This window comes from Squalius cephalus (assembly GCF_949319135.1).
Source record: "Squalius cephalus genome assembly, chromosome: 14".
In the NCBI taxonomy this organism is placed as follows: domain Eukaryota; kingdom Metazoa; phylum Chordata; class Actinopteri; order Cypriniformes; family Leuciscidae; genus Squalius; species Squalius cephalus.
In genome coordinates this window covers 16,650,011-16,675,042 of record NC_137135.1, presented here as the reverse complement: position 1 = coordinate 16,675,042, position 25,032 = coordinate 16,650,011, and the positions used below count along the sequence as shown (strand labels likewise).

At 37.4% G+C, this 25,032-nt stretch overlaps 3 protein-coding genes across 4 annotated transcripts; all 3 read left to right on the top strand.

The window, feature by feature from the left end:
• Nucleotides 1–449: 449 nt before the first annotated feature.
• On the top strand, nt 450–7,233 carry lman2 (lectin, mannose-binding 2). 2 transcript variants are annotated; one of them, XM_079892522.1, is made up of 8 exons: nt 450–709; nt 2,000–2,118; nt 3,982–4,099; nt 4,306–4,388; nt 5,179–5,340; nt 6,382–6,496; nt 6,575–6,694; nt 6,797–7,233. In XM_079892522.1, exons 1-8 carry the CDS (start codon nt 523–525, stop codon nt 6,955–6,957), a joined length of 1,065 nt encoding a protein of 354 aa, XP_079748648.1. In that variant the 5' UTR covers nt 450–522; the 3' UTR covers nt 6,958–7,233. The 2 variants fall into 2 exon arrangements, with proteins under 2 accessions (XP_079748648.1, XP_079748649.1); XM_079892523.1 differs by lacking the exon at nt 4,306–4,388 and adding an exon at nt 4,428–4,507 and having other exon boundaries at nt 475–709.
• A 1,031-nt stretch (nt 7,234–8,264) lies between these two features.
• LOC307171089 (transmembrane emp24 domain-containing protein 9-like) lies at nt 8,265–20,076 on the top strand. The gene is made up of 7 exons (XM_079892472.1): nt 8,265–8,450; nt 11,023–11,123; nt 11,210–11,335; nt 12,005–12,151; nt 12,341–12,454; nt 18,829–18,943; nt 19,022–20,076. The coding sequence occupies exons 1-7, from the start codon at nt 8,273–8,275 to the stop codon at nt 19,177–19,179; spliced, it is 939 nt and encodes a 312-aa protein (XP_079748598.1). The 5' UTR covers nt 8,265–8,272; the 3' UTR covers nt 19,180–20,076.
• Nucleotides 20,077–21,135: 1,059 nt separating this feature from the next.
• LOC307171667 (transmembrane emp24 domain-containing protein 9-like) lies at nt 21,136–24,762 on the top strand. The gene is made up of 5 exons (XM_079893429.1): nt 21,136–21,390; nt 21,904–22,004; nt 22,091–22,216; nt 22,882–23,028; nt 23,230–24,762. Exons 1-5 carry the CDS (start codon nt 21,171–21,173, stop codon nt 23,377–23,379), a joined length of 744 nt encoding a protein of 247 aa, XP_079749555.1. The 5' UTR covers nt 21,136–21,170; the 3' UTR covers nt 23,380–24,762.
• The last annotated feature ends 270 nt before the right edge of the window (nt 24,763–25,032 follow it).

Sequence of the window (25,032 nt, the reverse complement as noted above, 5' to 3'; positions counted from 1 at the left end):
ACGCTTGTGCTCTGTTGTTCCTGAAATTACATTTAGCTTATTCAGGTCTTTTTTTAGGTCTTTTAGTTTAAATATTTTTTTTAAAGTTTACTTATACATATAGTTTAATGCTTCAACATTTACCTAAAACAAACAAAAAAGAAAGATGTCTTGGCACTTAACAGACAAGCTGAAACTCGGCTCTACAGCTAATTTTAGATATTTTCCTTAAAAAGAAAAATGAATGTTGGACGCCAACACATGTCTTATATATGTGCATGTTTATTGATAAACGGCAAATTTACAACAAAATAACTTACAATAAAACAAAACAATTCATCTTGAATTGTGAAGTAAATGTTGCTGCTGTGTCTCAAAACCTAGTGAGCCCCCTACCTAGACTGCGCTTTTAGCGTAAGAACGCTCGTATCCATGATGCTCAAATACGCTGTCTAAGTAGGCAGCTCACTAGGCTTTGAAACACGGCCTGCGTCTTCTTCTCTGCGCAGGAAGTGAAGGCGCAGAGGAAGGAAGACGCTAAAAATGGCACGAGAAAGAAGCCCAGCTTTATGGCTTCACACTCAACCAAGTGTAACTCGTAAAATGCCGGTGTGTCACAGAATACTATTACTTTTATGGCTACTCCACTTTTCTTCCGTATATTCAGATATAACGGACGGGAATGCGGAGCACTTAAAGCGGGAGCACTCGCTCATTAAGCCATATCAGGGTGAGTAGCGTTAGCTGTGTGTAGCCTCTGCCTGCTAGTGTTCTTGACGTCATTTAGCCTCATCATCACACAAGTTTTCTGTGCACTACCTCGAGTAGGATTTCACCTTTTATTTTGTAATGTCATAGATCATGTATTTTATTTCGAGCATGTACCACAGGGAAATAAGTAGTCTTTACAGGAACACAACTTAGTGTAAACAAAACTAGTCAGCGCCTTTATTTGAACAGGTGAGGTGAGGGTAGTTTGCATTTGTATTGCAGGTTGTAAAGCAATCTGCCTTCACACGCAGAGTATGCAAATTGTTAAAACACTATTTAATTGTAAAAAATATCATTATTCTTGCATAGCACATTGACTGTTTTCTACATGCGTGAATATATTCAAATATTTTAAAAGTAACGTTAGAAGAAAGCAGTTTTGTTATTTATATACTATATAAATATACACATATTTACACCTCAAGTTTGTGCAAAACTTGATGATCATGTTCTCCTAAATGGCAGAAATTTGCAGTTAAAAACTATGGTGATGTTTTCAATATTGGAGGATGCCTGTATAACTTGTAACCATATGTTTTATTAAGTAACATAATGTTAATATACCAATCTACTTGAACTACCGAAATCTGCTTTGTACCTTAAAATGTGCTGACAGCCACCATTATAATACAATTACAAGGTTTATTTTTTTAAGTGGCCTATTCATAAAACATGGTCAATACTGATGTAGATGGTGCACAGAGTGCAAAACACCATCAGAGTAACATACATGAGGATAAAATAATGTATTAACATTAATTCAAACACTAAAATTGTACGCAAACCCCCCTAATTTTACATTTCTGAAAACAAAGTCAGAAGTAAAATATGATCTCATGTTATGTCATGTGATATAATCTCAGGGGCTTCTAGTAATGTCATTTTACTGTTTTTCACTGTAAATTATATGGTTATTTATTAACATAAATTTGACAGACTATTTCACAGTAAAATTACATCTAATGTTATAGCATTTACAAAAGCTCACTGTATGTGGTAACTTGCAGTACTGCAGCATTTTTATTTTTTTCTGTAAAAATGACAAACAAATGTTTACAGTGTGTAAATTTACAATTCTATATTTTCATTGTGGTCTCAGGCTTTTGAACCCCAGTGTATGTGATGCCTAGTTCAGTTGTATCTCATAATGTTCTCATGGTTTGTAGTGTTTACACTCTTGAGAAGCTTGTGACTGACATCCAAGACACTGTGAATAAATTATATGATTATTCATTTATCTGACGATCAGGTGTTGGAACGAGTCCCTCAAGTCAGTGGGACTTTTGGGGAAGTACTTTAGTAACCAGCCAGTATGTGCGTCTAACTCCAGATGAGAGGAGCAAACAAGGGTCCATCTGGAATACAGTGGTGAGTAAAACTTCCTTGAAGAACTAAAAACCTACAGCTGGCTGAGCTGGGCTTCACAAACTTTTTTTTTTTTGTCAGCCGAACCCTTTCGATGTAAAATATTTATTGAAGTACCCCTTGAGATTTTAATATGCCAATATTTGAACCACACATTTGCATGTTCACGGTTCTCTGACGCCACTTAATGGTCACATGACATTAAAGTACATAGATGTATCTTTTTTTTAAGTGTTTTATTCTGAGTTTGAAACTGGACTTTAAAATTGAGGTTATTATAGTTAACTGAAACTAAAACTAAAAAATGTTTTGTTACTTTAATTAAAATAAACGTTAACTAAAATATAAAAAAAAAATTATACGCAAGTATCCTTGTGAAACATAGTCGGTTATGTCTTGTGAATGTAAACGGTTGAAAATGAAACGTGTGTAACAGTATGTTGGATACGTGTAGCTCTTAAAGTGACAGCAGCCTGATAAACCTATTGCTGTCTTTGTCCTCAATGTTAAAGGTGCTCTAAGCGATGTTGGGTGACCTCACTTCTTGTTGACGTTCGAAGTATTGTCAAACAAAACGGAGGCTAGCTCGACCCTCCCTCCTCCTCATCCCTCCCCCTCCCCCTCCCTTCCGTGCTTCCAGAAACAGTCATGAACCATTTAGAAAAAACCCCACCTGTCCAGCAAAAACAGAGCCACATGAATTTCGGATTGGAAGCCCTTCTGCCGGTGGAGTTCTCGCCACCTTTTGAACGCTTTTCCGATGTAAATTTGGGACTTCGCGCGTTCCTTCTCCTTTTCCCTATTCTTTGTTATTTGTTCATCGGAACGTCATCTCTTTGGTTGCGTGTCGGCCATTTAAAAATTCTAAAGAATATAACATTGTAACGTTAGTCGTTGTTAGGACATCTCTCCTCTAGCTAACTTCCCTCTTCATGCTTCTCTCTCCTCCACTCCCCACACCCCCCTTCATGTGTATGCGCACTAACCCCCCAACCCCCACCCCCAAATCATTCTTGATGGTTATTGGCTGGAACACTTTGTTATGTTTCGTGGTCCAGGTTGGGCCAGTTTGTTTTTCTTGCCGTTTGTGGAGCCTGGGCTGTCTACAGAGACTGCGGGGTTTTTTTACAGTGTGTTCAGGGGACAGGCAGATAGCGGATAGTGAGGAGATGTTTGCTGGATGTGACAAAAGATGTTTTGGCCTAAAAAACACGTGACGCCGCTTAGAGCACTTTTAATCTAACAACAAAAGACAGAGAAAATCACTAAATGCTCTTGACTGATTGAGCCCTGCTGGAACGGCTCCAAATATTGTGCTAGTGAATAAAAAAAGTATCTTTAAATTAAAGATAAAATATGATAGAGCAATAATATGAACAGTGAAAGTAACAGTAGCTCCAGTCCTACAATATATTTTAACAGGCATAATTAAGCATGAAAATAAGTGAAGGTAATTTGATTCATATTATTTTAGTTTCTCTTCCCAATATAAAAAAAAAAAAAAAAAAAAATGCAATGAAAACACAGGCATCGGTACTCTGCATCGGCAAGTATCCGTATCGGACTTGTTCTAGAACAAGTGGTATCGGTGCATCCCTTATAATTATAATAATTGTATTTTACACTACAAGTTGCAGTACTAATATTTATGTCTTAAAGATGTCTTAGATGCGGTCACATAAGAGAAATGTCACGTGAAATTTCACTGGCAAATAATGTCCATTGTATGTTGTCAAATGCATCTTTCGCCCTCGTGCGAAATTCCCGATCATGTGATTCCTATTTAAACGATTTGAATTTGATTTAGAAAATTCCCCAAAATACTATTTTGTTAATTTTATAATGTTAATTTTCTGCCTTTTGTAGCCATGCTATTTGAAGGATTGGGAGATGCATGTGCAGTTTAAAGTTCATGGATCAGGAAAGAAGAATCTCCATGGAGATGGCTTTGCCATTTGGTACACTAAGGAGAGACTACATCCTGGTAAGTGTGAAAGATGTGATCCTGTGAAGGAAAATTGCAGGTTCACTTTCTCTGACCATTTCCATTGCGCACTTCATGATTTTAACTGTAATGAGTTATAATGCTGTCTATATATGTGTGTGTGTGTGTGTGTGTAGTCCATCTGTGATCCATTTGCAAGTCTGCTCTTTCTTCCCTGCAGTTGATTGTGTCATACTTTCATTTAGGCCCAGTCTTTGGAAACCAAGACCATTTTGTAGGCCTGGCTATTTTTGTGGATACCTTCCGTAATGATCTCCAAGGAATGGATGTAAGTGAGCAGTACTCATGGGTCCTTCTTTCTCTACAGGCACCGTGTTTGGAAGTAGTGGCAATTTCCATGGGTTGGCCATTTTTATAGACACATACCCTAACGATGAGGCTCCGGATGTGAGTTGAGAGATGTAAAATTTTTGTGTTTTTGTACCTTCATTTGAATGAAAGCTTTGCTTTTTCATGATCAGAAATTGACTTGAGACTAAAATGCAAAGATATCAATATCCAAACTATCAAATATGTTTTGAAGCGTTAAGAATACTGGACTTCTGGCATGTTCGGTCTGCTTCTGGTCATCTGAGGTTTTGTCCTCATCTGTAAACTGAACTTTAAGGGATAGTTTGAATACGATTATGTGCCAGGTATTTGCTTTCAGATGTTGAACTGAGAGAAACAATCCTTCGAGTAGAGAAGAATATTTTATTTGGACTATCCCTTCACTCTCTTTTGATTTGCTTTTATGTTCCGAAATGATCTTTCAACAATTTTTCAAGTAAGCAATGCTTTCTTTGTTTTGCCTGCCTCATGTGGTCCATGTCATTTTCTTACCCTCATCATTCATTATTTGTTGATGAAGCATTTTGTAAACAATATTCAGTGTTTATTATTTTGATTTTAGTAGTTAACAGTGACCTTTTATAAATTTAGATCATTCTGTTTGATTCAGTAACAGCTGTATCAAGTTACAAAGTACCATCATTTAGTAACTTTAAGTGTATTTTTGTCGTCCATATAGAAAAAAGTCAATGAAATAAATTTTATTCATATTCATTTTGGTCCTCTAGCGCTCTTTTCCCTACATTTCTGCAATGGTGAGTAACGGCTCCTTGCCGTATGACCACGGGAAAGATGGCCGGTCTACTGAATTGGGAGGATGCTCTGTTGAAGTCAGAAACAAAGATCATGACACATACCTGGCTGTTAGATACTCCAAAGGCAGACTCACGGTAAGAGCGCAATAATTGTAAATAGTAATAATCAGGATGGTAACAAAAAAAAGTAATATTGTGAAATACTATTACAATTTAAAATAACTGTTTTCTGTTTTAAATATATTATAAAATGTAATTTATTCCTGTGAATTATCAGCATCATTACTCCAGTCTTCAGTGTCACATGATCCGTCAGAAAACATTCGAATTTGCTGCTCAAGAAACATTTCTTATTGTCAATGTTGAAAACAGTTGTGCTACTTAATATTTTTTAAGTATAATTTCTTTTAAAAAAAACACCCTTTGTGACTTTTGAACGGTATGTCACATTCACACCAAGGACGATAACTATAGTGATAACGATTTTTTTCCAGCTGATGAACAAAAAAAACATTGACAGCCAATCAGAATCCATCATTCCACTCATCAGTCCATTCATTTACACGAGAAGGGCGTTTTTGGGACCTGAAAACGCAAACTTTTTTGCAAGTTTTTGAAAATGATGCCGTAATCGTCTCTGTATAAACTACAAAAATGTGTATTACATGTTCGGTCTATAGGTGCGTAGTATTTCTTTACAAAGTGACTTCGTCAAATACTGGCCTGGATTTAGCATAATACAGTGTTTTTAGTCGTTTTTATGGATCCGTGAACAAGGATCGGTTTGGCAATGTTGTCAATCGTTGACACGTAAACATACCCTAAAACGGCAGATGATATAACTGCAGTGCCCGCTTATAATAAACAAAACTATGTCTTGACACTAATATAGTTATCTTTCTAGCTATTGCGCTTGGTGTGAACGGATCTGTAGTGTATATTGTTTTATACTGGCATTTTCATTTTGGCACTGAAACAGTCATGACCATTTTTTTCATGACTTTTGTTTTCCATTCCCTGAACCTTAGAATTAATTTAGATTTGCATGCTTTAAAGAAACATGTGAAATTAGCAACAGCTCAGTGGAGAATATGTTTTGAGTTCCTAATTATAAGTCCTTTATTATATTGAATATGTATAGAGGTTTTTCACAGCTACAGTATATTGTTTTCACAGATTATGGTAGATGTGGATGACAGGAACGATTGGAGAGAATGTATTGATATTGGGGGCGTCCGCCTCCCCACAGGATACTATTTTGGGTCTTCTGCGGCCACAGGAGATCTCTCTGGTAAGTGTTAGTTCTAAATCTCCTCGGTAGTCCTGATGCCTTTTGCCAGACCTCACTGGCACTGTTTCTTCTGTGCAGATAACCATGACATCATCTCTATGAAGATGTACCAGCTGATGGTAGAACATACTCCTGAGGAGGACAACCAGGACTGGACGAAGATCGAGCCTAGCGTCAGTCTCCTCAAGTCGCCGAAAGGTAACACAGCTGATGTGTAGTTGCAGACATATTCAAATTGTTGGCAGAAAGATTTTTCATTCAATTGCTTGTCATGCTTGCATGTCTTCTCCCACAAAACAGACAATATTGATGATCCAACGGGAAATTTTCGGAGCTCACCCCTCACTGGCTGGAAGGTCTTCCTACTACTTCTGTGTGCCCTGCTGGGAATTGTGGTTTGTGCGGTTGTTGGTGCTGTGGTCTTTCAGAAGCGTCAGGAGAGGAACAAGAGGTTCTACTAAACATCTGGATTTTAAAGAACTCTGGAGATTGTAGGTGAAAAACATTAATGTGAATTTCGAACAGCTGTACAAATGTTGATATTGTTGAAGTGCTTGATTGGAAGGAGTAGGATTGGTGGCTTCGAATAAACCTTTCTTTATGTTGGTCAGTCTAAGTTTGGGTCTGCTTACATATAGTAGATTACACATTTCCAATGTGTTCAATGGTAGTACATCTTTATTTCTGTGTAAATGCTGTGTATACACTACGTCTCTAAATTCTTTGTGGTTTTATTTTTTTATTATTGTTTTTAATCCTCAATCTGTTCCATCTACACATTGTTTTGTTCTGATCTGGAGTGCTAATAATGCTGTGTACAACCTGTATGATTTACCTATGAGGGTTTTAATGGACTGCGAAATAAATCAAACTAATGAAAATGTTCTCTTAAATTGATCAAATCAATGTAAATATTTTAGCTTATTTTCTAAAGTTACTACCCTGGTCCCTTCTCTCTGCAGTATATTGTTTCAGCCTTGTTTTTTAACCAATATTGAACAAAACAACAAAAAAAAGAAAACAAATTGTCATTTTTCTTTTCTTTTCTGCAGAGTAAAAAGAATTCAGCCATATGAGTTTTTGTTTCTTATGTCCTTTTTGCTATTTTTGCGCATATGAAAGAAGTGATTGCAATGCACTGATTTACAACAGTTTCTGAAAGAAGTTCCCAAAAGTTTTCTGTTGGAGAGCAAATGGGCAGTGACTATAAAATGATGCTTTTGGTGAGAAAATAAAGCAGCTATAACAGTTGACTTGTTAAAAATGTGTTTTCCTTTTTCTTTTTGTATTACTTTAGCCATGTGTTTATGTAATTACAGGAATTAAATGATTAATTCTCCTGACAAATATTTTAGTATAATAAAAATGTCACTAACAATGATTTTTTAGGCTACAACAACTCCGGATCGATTCAAATTCGTATCGTTTTGTCGCTGTGTCAACAGATGAATCCCTTGAACGAAGCTCTGACACATCTGACAAAACAGTTTTGAATGTTGATTTAGTGCAAATATGAGGATTTAATTTTGTGAATCTTCTAGTAGTTTAACTACAACCTTGTTGTGACGTCAAAAACATTGGGATTGCTTTAATAGTGATGTTAAAGTACACGCAAAAAACTCATTTTCATTTGTTTTAAATTAAATTTGGCATCTGACCAGATCAAATAAATAATCATTGGGCACATCTTTGCAGTAACAAAATTATATATATTATATTATATTATATAAATTAGATAGAATGTATAGATCTTTTATAACATTGTATCGTCTTTCTATGGTTAAGTATAACACCGGTAGTGTCAAGATGGTGGAATTCAGAATGCAGTTTACACTTTATTTGGTGGTGTTGTTAAATATTTACAACAGTTTTGTGTCTGCGTTGTACTTTCATATCGGCGAGGCTGAAAAGAAATGTTTCATAGAAGAAATACCAGACGAAACCATGATATCAGGTAAGTAAAAGAAGCAGAATTAGCCAAGTTTGCAGTGCACCTTAATGCTTAGCTTTGTGCTAACTAAGTTAGCAGGTTTATCTGGTCGAGTTCATTCGGTCAACCAGCTTGACTTTAATTAACAAAAAAATAAGTAACAAAAGATAATTTATACGAATGAACATATAGACATCTACCGGCTTACTGGTTTGGGTAAGCAACATTAGCTTATACGCTTTTTTAAACATAATTTCTTAGGTAACACCAGTGATCCTTCCTGCTGTCACTTTGACAAAGTTAGACGACGATGTAAATTATGAGAAGAATCTGATGTTGAGATATCATAAATGTCCAAGTAACGTTCTATATTGCAATATCAAGTGAATTTTACTCCTCATCTAACTCTTAAGATAATAACGACTTGTGTTTAGTGTATTTCTTTCAGTTTGTTACTTCTAACCTGAAGTAGTTTGTGTTTATGACTTGCTCTCTTTTAAGCCCACCGGCAACTATATAGTTGCCGCAGTGCATAGTTGTCATTTTCCTTTTGTATATTTTTCTAGATGTTGTCCATGTTTTATTTCTCAATGACATGCAAGCAAACAACAAAATAAAGGATTTCAAGAAAAAAAAAAAAAGGTATTCACTTCCTCCCTGTCACATGAGGCTGTCAACTTCCTACCCCTGCTTCTAGGAAGCATGGCGAAGGCAAACCCTCCCAAAGAAAGGTCATTTTCATGTTACTAATAAGTATTTTTTGTTGACATATATATATCTACATAATCATGAAGGTCTCTAGAATCATCCAAACAAAACAAATCTTACAAGAGATCTATAGTTTTTTGTATACTTAGTCAAAAGTCCAAGCGGCAACTATAGTTGTACACAAAGTACATATCATGGGGAAATGGGGTATACTGTGTTAATAGGTTAATAAATCAAGTTTATTGGTCTTGTTTAGTGCATAAACATAACTTAACCCTTTAAATGACATCTCTATATAGATATTTTTTTTATTCATTCTATTTATTTATTTTCATTTAGCTTTTTGATACACAATGCCCTGTTATGGCTGCACTTTGTTCTGCACTATGTTCCACAACTTTAACCCTTGTGCGCTGTTCGTTTGCAGTTTACAGTCAGGCTATTTGGGGTCTGAGAGACCCCAGGCAACACAATTTAATTTTGTAACAATATATATATATATATTAAACAAATGTAATTTTACTCAGTTTATTAATGTTTTTACTCTACATTTGGACATTTTTACTCCACAAAATGTTTTTTAAAAAAGAATAGAAAAATTCTCCAAAAAGAAAAAACAAATTAATACAAAATTTGTCTTATAAAATAACTTTCATTCATGGGAATAACATGGATAATTTTACATGGTTTAGTGTAAGATTTTTGCCCAAATTTTGGAAAATGCAGTAAAAAATGAATAAAAAATCACTTTAACCAGTAGATGGCTGCAGAGCTCTAAAAGTACTAAAAGTTTCAAACTAAAAGACTTCTTTTCACAAGTTTTTCCAGTTAGATTCATATCTACATATAATGAAATCACAATTATAACAATAAAAGTTACTTTTTGTCAAAGTTTAGCAGTTTTTGTACTGAAAAAAAAATCAGTTTTTCAATAATGTTACATTATGATTAGAATCAAACCTGATCAGGATGTTACAAAGAGAAAAGTTGGAGTTTTTAGAGTTTATCATTTATTTCAAACATCTGTTTTTCATATAATTCTACAAATTTAAAGTGTGCCATTTCATTTCTGTCTGTGTGTTCTGTGTTGTTTCTGATTTTGAGGATGAATTTTGTCCATTGATCAAATTCATTTGATTCTAATCATAATATAACATTACTGAAAAACAGATTTTTTTTTTTCAGTACAAAAAGTGCCTAAACTTTGACAAAAAAGTAACTTTTATTATTATAATTGTGATTTCATAATATGTATGAATACAACTGGAAAAACTTGTGAAAAGATGTCTTTCAGTTAGTCAAAAAAGCAAATAGCAAATAGTGGTGCTTTGCAGCCATCTACTGGTTAAAGTGATAATTTGTTACTTTTAAAACAGCATTTTCCAAAAGATGGGCAAAAATCTTACACTAAACCATGTCAAATTATCCATGTTATCCCCATGAATGAAAGTTAGAAATGTGGGTCAAAAGACTCTGAACAGCGCACAATGGTTAAGGCAAATGGATTTGTTGTTTGTTGTGTTTTCATATTCAAGAGTTTATAAGCTAGATGCAGTTTTTTTGGGTCTGCATCAAATTTTCTTCGACTTTTATACATAATAAATTTGTTTATGAATAAAGATTGATCTGTTGAAAGCAGTTATTTTGAGATAAATGCCAAATGTTCTCCTCCTATTCATATTTTACATTGAGGGGGTGCATACAACATATTTGCCCACCGGCAACTATAGTTGCCGCACATTCAAATATGATTTTCAAGAAAGAAAAAAAAAAAACCTGGGGAAAATAAATGCAGAACATGTTCACATAGGACACTATTAACAGGATTATATGCATGAAACCAAATTTGGGCACAAATGGGTTAAGTGTGTAATTCTCTTTTCAACAGGTAACTACCGAACGCAGCTCTATGACAAGCAGAAAGAAGAGTATTTGCCTGCAACTCAAGGACTTGGGATGTTCGTGGAAGTGAAAGATCCTGATGAGAAGGTCTGTTTGATGAAAGATTTGTGAATAATAAAAGCCCAGTGTTTGGTTTTCATCATGCTCATTTTCTTATCTTTTCTGGGTTTCAGGTGATCCTGTCCCGCCAGTATGGATCTGAGGGCAGGTTTATTTTCACCTCCCACACACCTGGAGAGCATCAAATCTGCTTGCACTCAAATTCCTCCAAATTTGCTCTGTTTGCTGGTGGGATGCTTGTGAGTTCATCTTGTGCATCACATCTTCTGGTTTCCTTTAAGTCGCCATGAAATTAAAATTGACAGACAATTTTTTTTAATGGAATATTGCAGTATTTATTATAAAAGAGTTATCTGTGCACATTATTTTTTTAATCCAATTGCCCTCGTAATCTTTAATCAAAACAACTTCCCCCTCCCGACTCCCTATTGCAACCACATCTCATCTCTTCTCTGATGAAGTGTTTACTGGCGCTGCTGTCATTCACATGAGATCACAGCAAACTACAGCCAGCCATCCAAACAATTCCCAATGGACAAAATCAAGTCCCGCCCTACAATTTTCTTGTTTGGGAAGCCGTTTCATTCAGACGTCACATTGCGGAAGAAAAGTCTATCGTGACCTCTCTTTCATGCCACATTTAAAGTATATTGCTACAAGTTTCTTCCAGATAAATTGACAAAAACATTATTGCAAGTAAAGATGTGTTAGTCTATTAATTATTTTTTTTATTTTTTTTAGATTTTGTCAAATCATAATGTGTTTACATATAAATTGTTTATATTTATATCTTTTAAAAAAAAAAAAAGCTTTTTATATATATATATGTTACATAAAGTGTAGAGCACCATCTGTTATTATTTATCTACCTATTTTTGCCTACTTTTTCTTTTGAATTTTCAATACAGCGTGTTCACTTGGACATCCAAGTTGGTGAGCGCACAAACAACTATGCAGAAATCGCTGCCAAAGACAAGCTCACGGAGCTGCAGCTGAGAGTTCGACAGCTGATGGAGCAGGTGGATCAGATCCAGAAAGAGCAGAACTATCAGAGGGTGAGTGTCCTACAGGTTTGGCAACTGAGATCTGGCTGATTCAGATCCACCGCAACAATTGTTTTCAAGGCATTCTTCCACCGACGCTGATAGAACATGGTAGTGAAACATGCAATACATGCGTAAGCACCACTTTTGCCATTGCCTTAGTTTCTGTGATCCTTACATGAATCTTTTTTTTACTTTCAGTATCGTGAGGAACGCTTCAGACAAACCAGCAAGAGCACCAATCAGAGGGTTCTGTGGTGGTCTATCGTCCAGACGCTGATCCTGGTGGCCATTGGTTTTTGGCAAATGAGACATGTAAGAAAAAATGATGTGGACGTCGAAGATCTCAAAAATGAAGTTTATTACAGTATAGCAGTGGCAGGGTACACAAAGCACCTTGGGTTCACCGGCGTCAGAATGAACCCAGAACATCTAAATCTTAAACCTTTTATCCTGTTCTTAATGTAAATGAAGTTGCTCTTGTTGCAACAGCTGTGGTCTGCATGTTAATGAAGTTGTGACACCCCATTGTCTGAGAAGGTTCTCTGTGTCCCACACCCATTCCCATTCTACAGTTGATTACCATTTGTTCAAGATGTGATCAACCCAAATGGTGAAGAATCAATATAACTTGACTTTCTTTTATCTCTATGATAATTAAGCCATTGATGAGCTCATTCTAAAATATAGTTTGGAGTGGAATCTGGGTCGAGGCAGACTACAATTTCTTACAGACTGACATCTCAAGAGCTTCTTTGAGGCCAAGAAATTAGTATAGTAATTTTTTTTCTTTTTTTATTGTTGATAGAGTACACACAAAATTTTGAAGATCACCCGCTTCATGTGTGGTCAAGACTGCTGAAAACTCGACATGCTCTGTTCAGTTCCCACCCTAAATTCCCCTGGTTTATCCTGCATTAATTCATTTTACATTGCTCGTTTCAGTGCCGCACTCCAAGTAATGTGAATAGTTTCGGTTCAGAAATGCATTACAGTTTGTTCTAAACTGTTTGGAGGTGATAGGCACTCCAATAGTTTACTATGGAAGTAAAATAATGCCATATGTTTTTGAAACAAAAAAGCCAGTTGAATTGCAGTACTTAAAAAAAAAAAAAAAAAGGCATTGCATTAACCATGCTTGCATATTAATGTATTGTATTTTTAAGGCTTGCATTTTTATGGGCTGCAATTCAACATGGTTGAATATTTAAGCTGTGAATATTTCAATTCAAAATATTTCAAACACATTTTCATTATTAAAAATTCAATAATCCATATTCGCCTTTCATATTTCACTTCCAAAATATTCAAACTGTTTAAAAATACAACCTATAATATTCAACAAGCAATTTTTGGTCCATTTTATTTCGCTTTGCAAATTCACTTCCACAAATTCAGCATTGACATCCAGGAACTGCAGGAAAAGTAGTAGATTGCCGAGCATACTCTTCTTCTGCTGTTAGTCTACCTCACCAGCAGGAGGTGCAAAAGCACGTGTTGTAGACAAAGACCAGCAACAGTTAGAGCAAGCCATTCATTCATAACTCATTTACAGCAATTGAGCATGCATTACGTTTTTGTGATGATTATCTGGGTCAGTATATATACGGAAAAGATGATAAAGACACAAAAGCTGTGTTTATGTTTCATTCAATAACTTCATTGTTCCTTTCCCTGTGTAGCCTACATGTTATCAGCTTTCTCTACCATGAACGGGATTATAATCGGTTTCCCTCAATACCTCATCATACTCAAGAATTCCCCTTCCGTCGGGACAAAACGCTTAATGTAGCTTAATGGACTAATACAGTGATATAAAAGACCAAACTCGCACCTTATTGGAGATGTAGGCTGTAGGCTACTATATAGGCTACAGGCAAGCATGGACTCAGAATATGAACCTAACGTGCAAAGTTTCATGCTCAGCGTTTCCCAGTGATATACAGGCATAAAATCAACACTTGATCAATTAATACTAACACGTTCTCTTCTCTTCTATATATATATACAGTGCTATGCATAAGTGAATACACCCATGCTAAAGTTGACTAAAAAGAGGAATAAAAAATCATATTTTGGAAATTGAACTTAATGCCTTCATTTAAAAAATTAGGAAAAATCCAACCTTTAAGGACACCAATTTTCTTTGTGAATAAATAATGTATCGTAAATAAATAAATGTTCTTCCTTAAAATACATGGTGCATAAGTGAGTACACCCCTATGTTAAATTCCCATAGAGGCAGGCAGATTTTTATTTTTAAGTATTTTTTTTTATTATTTTTTTAGGATACTATGCATCCTGATAAAGTTCCCTTGGCCTTTGGAATTAAAATAGCCCCACATCATCACATAGCCTTCACCATACCTAGAGATTGGCATGGTTTTATTTCAGTTAGCCTAATAGCTAGTTTGATTTGCATTGAGAGATGATCTTATGGAAAGTACCCCATGCCAATCTCTAGGTATGGTGAAGGCTATGTGATGATGTGGGGCTATTTTAATTCCAAAGGCCAAGGGAACTTTATCAGGATGCATAGTATCCTAAAAAAAATTTTTTTTTAAATACTTAAAAATAAAAATCTGCCTGCCTCTATGGGAATTTAACATAGGGGTGTACTCACTTATGCACCATGTATTTTAAGGAAGAACATTTATTTATTTACGATACATTATTCATTCACAAAGAAAATTGGTGTCCTTAAAGGTTGGATTTTTCCTAATTTTTTAAATTAAGGCATTAAGTTCAATTTCCAAAATATGATTTTTTATTCCTCTTTTTAGTCAACTTTAGCATGGGTGTATTCACTTATGCATTGCACTGTATATATATATATATATATATATATATATATATATATACATACATACATATGCATATGCATGTACATGTACTGCATTCGATTAAACTGGGAAGGGTCATAGCACTTGCATATTGTAGTCCTATTGTTTGTTTAACTGTAAGTCGCTTTGGATGAAAGCGTCTGCTAAATGACTAAATGTAGCCTAAATGTAAAATTGGCTTGACATTCGCACATTTAGGGACCGTCTCTAAAGTTGCATACAACTTTGGCATACACATTTCTAACTTCAATAGCAAACTTCAATTTATTTGAATAAATATCAAAAATCTAAAGGGTGTGCATTATGCCTGACACCTACATGAACAATTTACTGTTGGTTTTATGACTATAAGTCATTCTATTCAAATGCCATTGAAGTTAGAAACGTGTATACCAATCTCGTATGTAACTTTAGAGACGTCCCTAAATGTGTGAATGTCCAATGTCAAGCCAACTTTGTGCCAGTATATCACTGGGAAATGCTCAGCATTAAACTTTGTGCGTTACGTTCATATTCTGAGTCCATCTGCTTGCCTGTGAGTTTGGTCTTTTATATCACTGTATCAGTCCATTAAGCGTTTTATATGTATAGCAGGGGAATCCTGAAGTATTGAGGTATATTGAGTATCGCCGTAAATTCCGCAATATAAAGTTAAGGCAACTAAACAACCAAGAGAAATATATGTCAACCTCAAATGTAACATTTGATCTGTACATCCGCATCGGGGGAATAACATTATAATCTCGTTCACGGTAGAGAAAGATGCTTGTAGGCTACACAGGAAAAGTAACTGTGAAGACACTGAATTTAACATAAAAAAGCCGTCATAATTGTCACGAACTGCTCCAAGACACGAAGGTGGAGAATCCAAATGCAGATTTATTTAAGGGGTAATCCAAAGAACGGGCCAGGCCCGTGGAGCGGAAGAGGACCTGGAGACTGCGGCAAGACGGGAGGCCAGGGCGGAGCAGGCAGTGCAGGCGACCAGGGCGGAGCAGGCAGTGCAGGCGGCCAGGGCGGAGCAGGCAGTGCAGGCGGCCAGGGCGGAGACGACCCTTCAGGTGGCCAGGGCGGAGACGACCCTTCAGGCGGCCAGGGCGGAGGAACAGACACCGGCTCAGGAACAGGAACAGGCTCAGGAACAGACTCTGTGGCAGCGGCCATCTCTGCTGAGGGCTCAGGTTCAGGCGTGTCGGCGGCCATCTCTGTTAAGGATTCAGGTTCAGGTGTGTCGGCGGCCATCTCTGCTGAGGGCTCAGGTTCAGGCGTTGCGACGGCCATCTCTGCTGAGGGCTCAGGCGACGTGGCGGCGGCCATCTTGTCCGGAGACACTGGCTGGGCGGCGGCCATCTTGTCCGGAGACACTGGCTGGGCGGCGGCCATCTTGTCCGGAGACACTGGCTGGGCGGCGGCCATCTTGTCCGGAGACACTGGCTCGGCGGCGGCCATCTTGTCCGGAGACACTGGCTCGGCGGCGGCCATCTCGTCCGGAGACACTGGCTCGGGGGCGGCCATCTCGTCCGGAGACACTGGCTCGGGGGGCGGCCATCTCTTCCGGAGACACTGGCTCAGGGGCGGCCATCTTGTCCGGAGACACTGGCTCGGCGGCGGCCATCTTGTCCGGAGACACTGGCTCGGGGGCGGCCATCTCTTCCGGAGACACTGGCTCGGGGGCGGCCATCTCTTCCGGAGACACTGGCTCGGGGGCGGCCATCTTGTCCGGAGACACTGGCTCGGGGGCGGCCATCTTGTCCGGAGACACTGGCTCGGCGGATGTGACGTGAACAGACTCTGGATCGGCGGACGTGACGTGAACAGCGGCGGCCACCCCTGCTGAGGGCTCAGGTGACGTGGCAGCGGCCATCTTGTCCGGAGACACTGGCTCGGCGGACGTGACGCGTCTCTGGCTCGGCAGGACTTACGTGAAGCTCTGGCTGAGGGGATACTGTGGGTTCACGGAGCTCCTCTTCTACTCCGCCCACAGTAAACGATGAGCCGCTCAACAAAAGGGCCAGGTCAATATAGTGCTCTAAAGTCCCGTGAGGATCATGCAAGGGCATGAATGAACTGAGCGGTTCAGATAGTCCTCCCCGAAAAAAGATCATAAGGCACTCTGTGTTCATTGAGGTGAGATGTGCCAGTTCAATAAACTCTTCAACATACATCTCAATCGGCCGATTCCCCTGACGGAGATGCAGGATTTGTACTGCTGTATCCATGGTTGGCATCGCTGCTGGATCTTGGTGTGGCGAAGTTTTCTGTCACGAACTGCTCCAAGACACGAAGGTGGAGAATCCAAATGCAGATTTATTTAAGGGGTAATCCAAAGAACAGGCAAGGTCAAACACAGGCAGGCAGTCTGTACAAACTAACTAACTAACTAACTAACTAATTAACAAAACAGGCATGGGGCAGAGGCAAAAGAGTAATCCAGGGAACAGGGCAAGAAATCCAAAACCAAGAGACAAGAAAACCAGGAGAATGCTCGGAATTGCAGTGTGACGCTAAAACAAGACTTCGCAGGGAATGAATGAGTGTACAAGGTATAAATAGGCTGAGACTATCAGGGTAATGAGATACAGGTGAATGCAATCAATGATGATGAGTCCGGGCAGTGAGTTCTGGGAAATGTAGTTTGTGAGAGTGACAATAGTCTGGTGTGGAGTGCCCTCTGGTGGCTGTCATGGGCACTCCAGCTGGTGACCGTTACAATAAAAATCACTGACATGAGTTTTTATGAATTAATGGCTTGCTCTAACTGTTGCTGGTCTTCGTCTACAACACGCGCTTTTGCACCTCCTGCTGGTGAGGTAGACTAACAGCAGAAGAAGAGTATGCTCGGCAATCTACTACTTTTCCCGCAGTTCCTGGATGTCAATGTTGAATTTTCTGTCGAATTTGAACCTCCGAATTTGTGGAAACGAATTTGCAAAGCGAAATAAAATGGACCGAAAATTGCCTGTTGAATATTATAGGTTGTATTTTTAAACAGTTTGAATATTTTGGAAGTGAAATATGAAAGGCGAATATGGATTTTTCTTTATTTTTGCTAATCATCAATGTGATCAGGATCATGTTAGTATTAGGCGCTCTTCCCTTTTGATAGCTACACTTTGACTGACCTCAATGATTTTGCATAAAAGTGTACATGTTTAAAGTGTATATACAGTGCTATGCATAAGTTTAGACACCCATGCTAAAGTTGACTAAAAAGAGGAATAAAAAATCATCTTTTGGAAATTGAACTTAATGCCTTAATTAAAAAAATTAGGAAAAATCCAACCTTTAAGGACACCAATTTTCTTTGTGAATGAATAATGTATCATAAATAAATAAATGTTCTTCAAACTTATGCACCCTGTATTTTAAGGAAGAACATTTATTTATTTACGATACATTATTCATTCACAAAGAAAATTGGTGTCCTTAAAGGTTGGATTTTTCCTAATTTTTTTAATTAAGGCATTAAGTTCAGTTTCCAAAAGATGATTTTTTATTCCTCTTTTTAGTCAACTTTAGTATGGGTGTCTAAACTTATGCATAGCACTGTATCTAAATAAATGGCAAAATGTAGTTATCAAAAGGTGAAATGTTTAATTGTGAGTACTTGGCACTTTGAAAGAAATTATATCAAAAGTTATTGTTTTATTTAATCATGAATACCTAAATCCCCACTGTCTATTAATCTGACTAAAGATTTGACATATATTAATCGAATGAGATTTCCTCAATTCCCTGTGAAATCCGTAATGCCATGTAATGAATATGTTTTGAGTTCCTTATAATAAGTCCTTTATTATATTGAATATAGAGGTTTTTCACAGCTACTGTATATTGTTTTCACAGATTATGGTAGATGTGGATGACAGGAACGATTGGAAAGAATGTATTGTTATTGGGGGCGTCCGCCTCCCCACAGGATACTATTTTGGGTCTTCTGCGGCCACAGGAGATCTCTCTGGTAAGTGTTAGTTCTAAATCTCCACGGTAGTCCTGATGCCTTTTGCCAGACCTCACTGGCACTGTTTCTTCTGTGCAGATAACCATGACATCATCTCTATGAAGATGTACCAGCTGATGTTAGAACATACTCCTGAGGAGGACAACCAGGACTGGACGAAGACGGAGCTCACCCCTCACTGGCTGGAAGGTCTTCCTACTACTTCTGTGTGCCCTGCTGGGAATTGTGGTTTGTGAGGTTGTTGGTGCTGTGGTCTTTCAGAAGCGTCAGGAGAGGAACAAGAGGTTCTACTAAACATCTGGATTTTAAAGAACTCTGGAGATTGTAGGTGAAAAACATTAATGTGAATTTCGAACAGCTGTACAAATGTTGATATTGTTGAAGTGCTTGATTGGAAGGAGTAGGATTGGTGGCTTCGAATAAACCTTTCTTTATGTTGGTCAGTCTAAGTTTGTGTCTGCTTACATATAGTAGATTACACATTTCCAATGTGTTCAATGGTAGTACATCTTTATTTCTGTGTAAATGCTGTGTATACACTACGTCTCTAAATTCTTTGTGGTTTTATTTTTTTATTATTGTTTTTAATCCTCAATCTGTTTCATCTACACATTGTTTTGTTCTGATCTGGAGTGCTAATAATGCTGATAATCAGCTTATTTCAGCTTAAGTTACTACCCTGGTCCCTTCTCTCTGCAGTATATTGTTTCAGCCTTGTTTTTTAACCAATATTGAAAAAAAAAAAAAAATTGTCATTTTTTAAACATTTCTGCAGAGTAAAAAGAATTCAGCCATATGAGTTTTTGTTTCTTATGTCCTTTTTGCTATTTTTGCGCATATGAAAGAAGTGATTGCAATGCACTGATTTACAACAGTTTCTGAAAGAAGTTCCCAAAAGTTTTCTGTTGGAGAGCAAATGGGCAGTGACTGTAAAATGATGCTTTTGGTGAGAAAATAAAGCGGCTATAACAGTTGACTTGTTAAAAATGTGTTTTCCTTTTTCTTTTTGTATTAGTTTAGCCATGTGTTGTACTATATATTCATCTTAAACCACTCAAAATTAATTCCAGGAATTAAATGATTATTTGTCCTGACAAATATTTTAGTATAATAAAAATGTCTACAACAACTCCGGATCGATTCAAATTCGTATCATTTTGTCGCTGTGTCAACAGATGAATCCCTTGAACGAAGCTCTGACACATCTGACAAAACAGTTTTAAGTGTTGATTTAGTGCAAATATGAGGATTTAATTCTGTGAATCTTCTAGTAGTTTAACTACAACCTTGTTGTGACGTCAAAAACATTGGAGCAATATAGTGGTGTTAAAGGCACACTATGCAGTTTCCGTTTTTCTCAAACAGTGACCCCTAGAGTCACTGTGGAGTACTTGTATACGTTACTGTCGTAAATACCACTCACGAAGAGCCGTCTCTGCACTCTTCCGACCGCGCTTTCTTCGTTTTCTTCGTCGACTCTGCCATGATTCATGTTTGAAATGCGTGCTAGTGTCTTCCATAGAGGCTGCTTCATATGTTGTTGATGTATGTGACGTCGTGCCGTAAAACAAGTCGTGATTCTCGCGAGATTTGTCGGGATGCCACCTCTTAAACTTACATTGCTGGTTTTGCCAGCGGTGCCCCCTCCCCCTCTCACCCCCCTATTTTTAACATATTTTTATATGGTTAAAAATAACCTGGAACCAAAAAAAACAGGGATGTATTGTAGAGCATTATGAGAGGTATAGCCTAGAGAGCCTCTCCCTAATCTTACAAAGAAACAACCATCCTGATTAACACATGTTGTATCATACATGAAGACTGAATAAAACACGCCTCCTAATCCTCACACATCATCTAAAAGTGAATTATGAAAAAGTAATTTTTGTAGTTTATGAAGCTAATATAGTAATGTTATCTTTTTACTTCAAAATAAAACTATAACTTTAACTCCACAAATCCCTCATTAACAAATAGACAGAAAAACTTTGATAGTCAAACATCATACAGTGTCATAAAGATGACTTTTCCAGAGACACAAAATTAGATAATTAAACCGACTTTTTCCCGCCACGCCACCTGCTGGTCATTGAACTAAACAAATCCTTTTGAAAGATTCAAAAGATTCGGTTCACTGAGTTGAATCAAAAGCTCAACCAATAAACTACAATGACCATGAAGAATCTCGGGATTGCACTTTCCGCTTGTGATTGGACGATGGCCGACGATGGGTTACGTGGCATTGGAGTCTCTGCGCACAGTGCGCAGGCGCAGTGTACTCATCACCGGTAGTGTCAAGATGGTGGCAATCAGAATGCAGTTTACACTTTATTTGGTGGTGTTGTTAAATATTTACAACAGTTTTGTGTCTGCGTTGTACTTTCATATTGGCGAGACTGAAAAGAAATGTTTCATAGAAGAAATACCAGACGAAACCATGATAATAGGTAAGTAAGAGAAGCAGAAAATTAGCCAAGTTTGCAGTGCACGTTAATGCTTAGCCTTGTGCTAACTAGCAGGTTTGTCAGAGTTCATTCGTTGGCAACCAGCTTGACTTAACAAATTAACAAAATATAAGTTACAAAAGATAATTTATACGAATGAACATATAAGTAGACATCTACCGGCTTGCTGGTTTGGGTAAGCAACATTAGCTTATACGCTTTTTTAAACATTGTAACTCATTTCTTAGGTAACACCATAGTGATCCTTCCTGCTGCCACTTTGACAAAGTTAGACGACGATGTAAATTATGAGATAATAATCTGATGTTGAAATATCACGAATGCCCAAGTAACATTCTATAGGCTATTGCAATATCAAGTGAATACTCCTCATCGACTTGTGTTTAGTGTATTTCTGTCAGTTTGTTACTTCTAACCTGTTTAGGTACTCAACAAAGTAGTTTGTGTTTATGACTTTGCTCTCTTTCCTTAAGTGTGTAATTCTCTTTTCAACAGGTAACTACCGAACGCAGCTCTATGACAAGCAGAAAGAAGAGTATTTGCCTGCAACTCAAGGACTTGGGATGTTCGTGGAAGTGAAAGATCCTGATGAGAAGGTCTGTTTGATGAAAGATTTGTGAATAATAAAAGCCCAGTGTTTGGTTTTCATCATGCTCATTTTCTTATCTTTTCTGGGTTTCAGGTGATCCTGTCCCGCCAGTATGGATCTGAGGGCAGGTTTATTTTCACCTCCCACACACCTGGAGAGCATCAAATCTGCTTGCACTCAAATTCCTCCAAATTTGCTCTGTTTGCTGGTGGGATGCTTGTGAGTTCATCTTGTGCATCACATCTTCTGGTTTCCTTTAAGTCGCCATGAAATTAAAGTCGACAGACAATTCATATTTTTTATAAATGGAATATTGCAGTATTATAAATGAGTTATCTGTGCACATCATTATTTTTAAATTCATGTGCCCTCGTAATCTTTAATCAAAACAACTTCCCCCTCCCTATTGCAACCACATCTCATCTCTTCTCTGATTAAGTGTTTACTGGCGCTGCTGTCATTCACATGAGATCACAGCAAACTACAGCCATCCAAACAATTCCCAATGGACAAAATCAAGTCCCGCCCTACAATTTTCTTGTTTGGGAAGCCGTTTCATTCAGACGTCACATTGCGGAAGAAAAGTCTATCGTGACCTCTGTTTCATGCCAAATTTAAAGTATATTGCTACAAGTTTCTTCCAGATAAATTGACAAAAACATTATTGCAAGTAAGGATGTGTTAGTCTATTAATTATTATTATTATTTTTTTTAGATTTTGTCAAATCATAATGTGTTTACATATAAATTGTTTATATTTATATCTTTAAAAAAAATAATAGCTTTTATATATATATATATATGTTACATAAAGTGTAGAGCACCATCTGTTATTATTTATCTACCTATTTTTGCCTACTTTTTCTTTTGAATTTTCAATACAGCGTGTTCACTTGGACATCCAAGTTGGTGAGCACACAAACAACTATGCAGAAATCGCTGCCAAAGACAAGCTCACGGAGCTGCAGCTGAGAGTTCGACAGCTGATGGAGCAGGTGGATCAGATCCAGAAAGAGCAGAACTATCAGAGGGTGAGTGTCCTACAGGTTTGGCAACTGTGATCTGGCTGATTCAGATCCACCGCAACAATTATTTTCAAGGCATTCTTCCACCGACGCTGATAGAACATGGTAGTGAAACATGCAATACATGCGTAAGCACCACTTTTGCCATTGCCTTAGTTTCTGCACACAAGAATGATCCTTACGTGAATCTTTTTTTTTTACTTTCAGTATCGCGAGGAACGCTTCAGACAAACCAGCGAGAGCACCAATCAGAGGGTTCTGTGGTGGTCTATCGTCCAGACGCTGATCCTGGTGGCCATTGGTTTTTGGCAAATGAGACATCTCAAGAGCTTCTTTGAGGCCAAGAAATTAGTATAGAACTGTATTTGGAATTTTTTTTTTAATTGTTGATAGAGTACACACAAAATTTTGAAGATCGCCCGCTTCATGTGTGGTCAAGACTGCTGAAAACTCGACATGCTCTCAGTTCAGTTCCCACCCTAAATTCCCCTGGTTTATCCTGCATTGATTCGTTTTACATTGCTCGTTTCAGTGCCGCACCCCAAGTAATGTGAACCTAGTTTCTGTTCAGAAATGCATTACAGTTTGTTCTAAACTGTTTGGAAGTGATAGGCACTCAAATAGTTTACTTGATTCAAAACACAAATCGCATAGTGGTTGCCCTACAAGTTTTTTTTTATAGTCCCTTAAGTTGTTAACAGTAGTTTTTGTTTCAGAAAGCCGATGAAGAAATTATCTGGGCTGTGAATGTGATGTTTTCCTAAATGTCCTTGGATTATTTGCGTTAACATTTACAAGACAAAAATAACTGCGTTTATCCTGGTGGCAGGTGTACATTTCTTCTGTTTGGTTATGCAGTAATTAGGATGATATTTAAAGTTTTGCTTGGAGTGAATGTTTCTTGGTGTTTTTCTTTTTTATTCTTTATACAATTGGTTCATGTTTTCTCTTCTATACCCCCCCCCCCCACACACACACACTTTATTTTTGTTAATCATCAATGTGATCAGGATCATGTTAGTATTAGGCGTTCTTCCCTTTTGATAGCTACACTTTGACTGACCTCAATGATTTTGCATAAATGTGTACGTGTTTAAAGTGTATATATCTAAATAAATGGCAAAATGTAGTTATCAAAAGGTGAAATGTTTAATTGTGAGTACTTGGCACATTGAAAGAAATATCAAAAAGTTTTTATTTTATTTTATCATGAATACCTTAATCCCCATTACCCATTGTCTATTAATCTGACTGAAGTTTTGGCAGATTTTAATCGAATGAGATTTCCTCAATTCCCTGTGAAATCCGTAATGCCATCTTGCACATACATTATTGTCATTTTTCTATTTCACATCTTTATTTTCCTGTTGTCACTTGCTCAGGTTAATGTAGAGATGTCACAGATTATTTGCCCCTCAAAGTGACCAGCCCAGAATACACTGTAAAAATCTAAAAATATATATTTGTGCTTGCTTTTTTAGTTACCATAGCTGGTGTCACTGTTGTATTTTCTTTAAAAAAAATGGCATGCCTTTTGAGTGTTTTGTTACACAGATTATTGCTCACTGAATTGCTTTGCCCTATCATTGTAATGTTTTTGTTGTTGCTGGTCATTTTAGTTTATAAGCAGCCACAGGGACATGGGGTTACCTTTTTAAGTGGGGTTAGGGGAGGGAACATTTTGCTGGTGAGAAATCAACCCATAATTGCACACAGAAATAAAGTTTCCCACTCCCCCAACATTGGCTCAGTTTTAATGTCCAAGTCACAGTTGTTTGGGTAAGATTATGTTGAGGAATTAATTTACTAGTGGAGTGTTTTACTACTACTATACACATTCATACAGTAGCCTACATTCCAAACATTTACACTTAGGCGTCCTATTCGGTAAACGTAAAAAGTAGTTTGTGCCTATCATACAGCTTTAATAGGGTGTGTAATAATAATACTGTGGGGATGACGGTGACCATGCGATAGCGTAAAATAATTACTGACATTTTTAACCGGTTC